The 6,827-nt window shown below is 49.7% G+C and overlaps 2 protein-coding genes across 2 annotated transcripts in view; one reads left to right on the plus strand and one right to left on the minus strand.

Annotated features, from left to right (window-relative positions):
- scfd2 (sec1 family domain containing 2) overlaps positions 1-1,665 on the plus strand; it is a 60,838-nt gene extending 59,173 nt beyond the window's left edge. Inside the window, exon 9 of the mRNA XM_029149224.3 lies at positions 1,348-1,665. Within this exon, the coding sequence (XP_029005057.1) occupies positions 1,348-1,440 (93 nt within the window). The 3' untranslated portion in view covers positions 1,441-1,665. The remainder of the gene's footprint in view (positions 1-1,347) is intronic.
- Positions 1,666-2,552: 887 nt separating this feature from the next.
- On the minus strand, positions 2,553-4,812 carry rasl11b (RAS-like, family 11, member B). The gene is made up of 4 exons (XM_029149226.3): positions 4,520-4,812; positions 4,373-4,429; positions 4,199-4,275; positions 2,553-3,832 (listed from the first exon to the last, which is right to left on the minus strand). Exons 1-4 carry the CDS (start codon positions 4,632-4,634, stop codon positions 3,341-3,343), a joined length of 741 nt encoding a protein of 246 aa, XP_029005059.1. The 5' UTR covers positions 4,635-4,812; the 3' UTR covers positions 2,553-3,340.
- Between the last annotated feature and the right edge of the window lie 2,015 nt (positions 4,813-6,827).

A 6,827-nucleotide genomic window follows, 5' to 3' on the forward strand; every position in this document is an offset into this window, starting at 1 on the left:
TTATATAATAGCGGCCCACACACACTCTGACCTCAGGAGACCCATGATAATCTAAGTACATGCTGAGCATACTGAGTATAAGCAAATGTGTGTGTGTGTGGATGATGAGCCAGACATCATGAGGATTTATACTGAAAACAAACCGTTTCGCTCCTGCACTTGGACTAAATTCCTCCTTCCAACCAGACTCCCTCCGCCACTACAAACAGGCCTGTGGCCAAGTGGAGGTGCTGACCTGGAGTTAAAGCAACACTGCTGCGGAGAAACAAAGCTTCTCTGTTACACAACAGGGCTGTGGCTCCTACTCCAGACTGCTAGGGCTGCAGCTGTGAGACATCCTGCAACCGTCTGCTTTGCTATGCATCATACCCACAACAATAGTAAATACCACATGGACATTATTAAGACTTAAGAGAGTCAACAAAGCAACATAAGACTTCTTCTTTGCAGCCAAATAGGAGGTGTCTTTAATGGGTCGTTTCTTTAGGCTGGAAACTCAAATGAACTCCTAATCCTTATAATCCTAGTCCTTCTCTCCCTGAGAAACCAACTCAACATAGTGTACTGTGTAATGGGTTCTGCTGCACTCCTGGGTTGACTGACCTCAGTGTGTTAACGTATGGACGAGCCACGGCACGGATTATTACAGCAGCTGCTTATTTACTAAAAGCCATCTCAGGTGACAATATTCAGTCCATATATTATTCTGTGCTGTAATATATTTGCATGAATCAATATCCACCAAACCCTGCACTCCAATGTTTGCTGCTCTAGCTTAATGAAACAGGCAGCAAGATGATTTATGCTGCACAATAAATATTTAGAGAGATGTTTAATTGGTGTGTTTGCTCAGAGGTGCCTGTTAGGATGAAACAGTTGTGGGTTGTGAGAAAAGCAAGACGCTACTTTCAATATTCTTTCCTTCTAGCTGTTTTTGTGTGTGTGGCAGATGCTAAAAGTTGTGTAAACACGTCAACCACTGCTGTAAAGATGTTATAATGCAGCTCTAACTAATGTTGATGCCTGTGTTTGTGTGTAATGAGGCTTAAGCCTGAAATGATACATGTTGTATGTATAGAAAATGGGTTTTATTGAGGTGTTCCTCGCAGTATTTTCAAGCAGATTCTTCTCACACTACCACAACCTCAAATCATTCTCATTTTGAATTGAATGGAGTAATTAAATCCAGATATCGAACTAAACCAGCTGCCAAAAACACCTGATTCACGCATGTTTGCACGTCATTGTCGGCCTCATTCGTGTCAGGTTACGTGTGTGCATGTGTGTGTGTGTGTGTGTGTGTCTGAGACCTGTTTAATCCTATGGTGTGTGCGCTCTCCGCCCCAGGTGCTGGTTCTGTCCACCAGGTTGCTGAAGCCCACGGACGTCCCAGAGCTGCTCTTCTCCACCCAAAGACTGTCTCCTGATATCGGCGTGTGAAAATGGACGCGCGCGCTGACGGACACGTGTACAAAGAGCATCTCTACACCTCATCAGGTGTGAGTGGAGTGATGAGATTCAGTGTTACAGTAAGTGCTGTAAAGAAAACTATATGCAAATGAGGCAACATTCCTGAGAGATGTAATGGATGAAACCCTGAAGTGAACTGTAAAATAAAAGACTTGGCTCGTTTTTATTGGAGCTAATAAAGACATTTTACATTTACTGCGTCTGACATCACCCTCCGTCTTCCTGAGCGCAAGTATGTTCCAGGTGTGGCTTGCATCGAATGTTGATATTAACACAATGTGTCACTTTTCCACATACGTCGCACTGACCAGGTTGTGTTAAAAGCAGGCCGTGTTGTATGTGTGAACTCATTAGAGGTGGGGGTGTGAGCGCGGCCCGGCTGTTGTGATGGAGAGTGAATACACGCGCTGCCGGCGTCTGCTCTCACCTCCACACTTCACATGGTGACAAGTCAGAGCAGAAGAATTAACAAGTCGTTTTACTGTCGGCCTAGGCTGATAATTCACTCACACCTAGAACCTGCCTGCTACCCACAGGGTGCACACACACACACACACACACACACACTCCGCAGCCTTTATTCTCTCCTGCATGAATCACCGGAGTTCCGCTCTGTAATTTCATCCACCCACCTACCTGCATCACTTGTGAATAACAAGAGTCTTCCATATTTTATCAAATGCACCAATAAGGATGGGAGTCATCCAGTAAAACCAGTGTTTTGTGTGTCTTATGGCTGGAACAGGATATGCTGGATTCACTAACTAGGCTTTGAATTGTAAATAAGCAGATGTCCAACACACACAAGCTTCAGTTCTATTACAAAGAGCTTGATAGCGATTTCTCATTTCATGGGATTTTCTCACAAGAATCCAATAAAGCCAAAACCAAGAACTCCTTAAAGTGATTTGCTTGACTCTGGTGGTTTTCAGCTCTCAGCTGAACTGATCTCTAGACCTGAGATTTGGCTGCGCAGTCATGCGGCCTTCGCAGCTTTTTATAACCGCTGTTATCAAAGCATTCAGGAGAATAGGTTTATTCATTGGGTCAGACTCCCTTTCCCTGTGTGCGTCATCTACATCAGTAGGAGTCAGATTTGTTACATAGACTCAAGTTCAGACCTCAGATTGTGCTGAAGTTGCAAAAACCTCTGACTACAAGTGACCAATTAAAAGCAGAGACATTTCGAATTCATCAATTTTTATTGTGAACAAAAAAGGGTGAGTTTGTAACACATAAATAACAGGCCCTTTGGACTAATCCATTTTATAAAGTGCATCAGTGATAATAACCACCACATGCTACATGCTGTGTCTGCTGTCCCACTACAGCCCCCCCTCACCCATGAGAAATGATGCTGCTGCAAGATTAAATTGCAAAAATTGCCTTGCAGGAGCCCAAGAACACACACACACACACACACACACACACACACAGCTGGCTCTAGCAGCAGGCATAATGAAACCAGCTTCACTGGTGCCAAGGAGTGGCGGTGTCAGCAAAGCGCTGCCACACTGGGCGGTGCAGGTAAAAACGAACAGTAGCGTCCTTCAGAGACCCCTTCATGTTGCCAGGAGGGCTCCATTTACTGTCTGGAGTCCAGTCAGCCTCAACGCGGCTGCCTCTGCGTCCTCGGGAGTCTTTCCCTCAACGGATGAGAATCCGCAGGGCTGCTCCTCACGCGTGCTTTGCCTCGGGACAGACACCTGCCTCGTCAACATTCATCCGGTTCCTGCTACATAGAATCACTGTTCATCTCACACCCGCCTCCTTCAGCCAGACTGCAACAAGGCTTCAGTGGAGAAGCGTTCATCTTCTCGGGTCTTCTTTTACTCTGTTTAGCACTTTCTGTGGCCGCTCTGGACAGCCCTCACACCGACGTGACAGTCCTGACCTTTGCAGACAGCGCTTGCTTGAATCTCCTCTTCAGGTCTTGCATGTTGGGGGATTTTGGCCTGGGGATGAGGGGCGAGCGCCTCTTCTCCGTGGTGGCACTGGCAGAGGTGTTGTTGGGGACGGCGGGCGTCTGCTTAGCTAGCTGGCAGCACAACCTGTGGAAGGCCCCGTGCACCTGGCTGTAGTCCTCACTGGCCGACACCTCGTAGAAGGAGCAGCCCAGCGTCTGCGCCAGCAGGGGGCCTTGCTGGGGGTCGACCTGCCTCAGGTGCAGCAGGTCCGCTTTGTTGGCCAGCAGGATCACCGGGGGCGCGCCGGCGCCGCCGGCACGGGCAACCAGCTGGTGCGTGTGATGGATGAGGTCGAAGCTGCGCCGGTCCGTCACGGAGTACACCAGCACCACGGCGTCGGCCCACTGGATGGAGCAGCTCACGTGGTCGGGGAGGCTGATGCCATTGTCCGTCATCTGGGAGGGAAACAAAAAGGAGGCGCTGAGTACGGAGAGCAGGAATAATAACCAAATTAAACACTTCCTGTCTCGTTGCGACTGATCTTTAGCAATGACTGGAATGCAGCTATTGGGTTTCCTTCCCTGGGGTGACTGAGCAGTCTGGATGCAGACCAGGGTATCGCTTACCCTGGCCTCAGACATCCATTACCCTAAATGGGAGATTAAATGGCCGAACGGGTGGGCAGGTGAGACTCACACACGTGCATCCCTGGTTGTCTGATTTAGATCATCTTATTCATTTAATTCACTTGTATTATTGACTCTGTCAGCTCGGTTATTTCATCCTGCCTGTGGACACAGAAGCAGCAGAGGGGCTCTTACCTCCGCACCAGGGGTGTCCTGGACCTGGATGGTGACTTGCTCCCCGTCCACCTGGACTTCTCTGGAGTACAGGTTACCTGCGCACAGCGAGGGCGAACACACGATTGAGTTTCGCGGCGTTTGGGAGACGTTTCTCGGGGTACGTGCTACAGATGCGCGGCTAGAGTTACTCACCAGCGTTTCTCTCGTAGTCTCCGATAAAGCGCCGCGTTAGGAATCTCACCACGAGCGCTGTAAGGAAGCAAACGCTCGATATTAGACACTCCAATGACACAGCGTGGGTCGCAGGGCATCACCGTGTGTGCTCCGTTCTGTCCCTACCTGTTTTCCCCACTCCGCTGGCTCCGATCACCGCTATTTTAATGGCCCGGCTGGGAACCGTGAAGTCAGCAGCTGGATACTCCGCGATAGTCGTCATGTTCTGGATGAGACGCATTTTGTCCGCTTCTCGGTTGCGTTCGAGCAAATAAAAAAGGCAAAGTTGATGTGGAGCTTGTCTGAAAAGGCGTCGGGCTGAATGGACGTGAGTTAGTCCTGTGTCTCTCCGGAAGTTCAGTTCAGCGCTGCTGCGAGTCCGACAGACAGACGGGGACTGCTGCCGCCTCGGAGGGCGCGCGACTTTTATAGAGCTCCAGCCGTGCTCACATCTCATTGGGCGTTGGCGACCCCCCCCCTCTCCTCTTCCTTCTCCTCCCCGCTCGCGCTCCCCCGCCCGCACGTGGAGAGAAACGCTGCTACAGGTGGGCGCTCGGTTCTGTGTCCTGGCGAAAACACTTTCTGTCGGACGGAGAGTTTGAACAATGATTTTCCGTCACACTGACTCCTACCACTCACTTCTAGCTAAGTAGAGAAATAAATATTCTCGTTTCACTGGGACATTTGGTCAAATTCCCCTGAAATTAGCGTGTATTTCTTTATTAAGTCCTTAGCCTTCTCCATTTTATTATCACCTATTATGACCACGCGCGATCTCCTTATTATCATTACTAGTGCTGCTTTTCTCGGTGTCGGGCTGCAGCTGAGACGTGTTCAGACATGTCCGTAAACAGCTTAATAGTCGCCGAGGTTGTACTAATTCAACCCACCCCCCTTAATACATATATACACGCGCGCACGTGCACGCACATACCTTACAGGAAGCCAAGCATTCCGTGCTTGAGCGCATCTGGCCGACGTCAGTATTTAATCCAGTTATCTGTTAATGAACGTCGTCACACGCGTCCTGCAGCGTCATTAAACATTTGTTGATGCTTTACGCGAACTGCCACAAGCGCCGGTTTATTTCCGCAGCTTCCTCTGCGGTCCAACCCGCGTTCTTGTCCCACAGGTCTCTCCTTCGCTCCCCATTCCTCATCTTTCACTGGGGCTCTTGTGCTCCGAGGTATTTTGGCATCGAATGCTCCTGTGATTATGGTCTGGTATGTATTTTTGATAAGACTGCTGATGACAGACGGCGGCTGCGCTGAAATATGAAATTAGAACCCAGGCTTCGGGAGAACACACACACACACACACACACACACACAGGTTCAGCCACAGTACAGTGTCATAATATTTGATGGAGGGTGTTTTCTACTGTTACCCAATAAAGGATTCCCTCATTTAATAAACAGATGTTACAGCCGTCGATAATGCTGTTGACTTTAAGCTGATTATAATGTATTATATGTGGTAAACCTGAAAAGCATTGTCTGGTTGTTGTAGTTGTGCCTTCAGGTCACGGTTGCCTTCACTTTCCCTGAGGGAAGACTGCTGTTAAACTGAAGTGCCTTTAAGTGAGGGTGGACAATTATGACAACGGAGGGGAACAAGGCCCAACTGGGGATCAGAGCGTCAGTCACACGGAGGTGACAATGGCTGGGGAGAGAGGGTGTAATGGGGGTAATCCTTCAGCCGGGGTGTGGACAATTGGTGGGGAGAATTCAGGGCATTCAGCGCAAGCGGAGGAATGTGGAGTTAATTGGGGGTCGGCGGAGGACGCTGAGGGGCAGGTGAAACACTGGAGGAAGAGGGTTTTCACACAAGGATGTCCTTGTTGACGCAGAGGTGAGGTGGCCTTGCTTCTTTTTCCTGTTACAGTGGAGCTGAACCGCCGTCACTCCGCCCCCGAGGCCCCGGCCCAGTGAGACCATCAGGGGCACGGGAGCAGCTCGGGAGCAAACCTCATGAGCCACGGTCATGTCTTTATCAGCAGCCAGCGTGATAGATGCTCATCATCCTCTGCCTTTAATCATGGTCCCCCACAGTGATTATTAGGAGATTCTTCTAAACACAAACGCAGCCTCACGCGCACGTCAGGCCGGTAGATTGTGTTATAAACGGAGGCCAGGCCTTAATCCCTTCATATGTTCGACCTCATATGATCAAATAGAGACGCTGATATCTTTTCATACCCGTTTTCCGCTGTCTTTTTCTATCTGGGTGTGCATTTCCAGTGAGCAGTGGAAGTTGCACAGGCCTCCTGGCACAAGCAGCTCCAGGCCCACACACAAAGGCAGGAGAGAGGTTGTTTTTGTCTTATTGAAATGTAAACCGCCCGACGTGTTGGGTCATTTACATACCTCTGAGTGTCAGCGGTGGTGGAGGGGCAGCAGAGGCAGGGGGCTTTGGGGGGGGGGGGGGGGGGGGG

This window comes from Betta splendens, chromosome 4 (genome assembly GCF_900634795.4).
Source record: "Betta splendens chromosome 4, fBetSpl5.4, whole genome shotgun sequence".
Classification (NCBI taxonomy): Eukaryota; Metazoa; Chordata; class Actinopteri; order Anabantiformes; family Osphronemidae; genus Betta; species Betta splendens.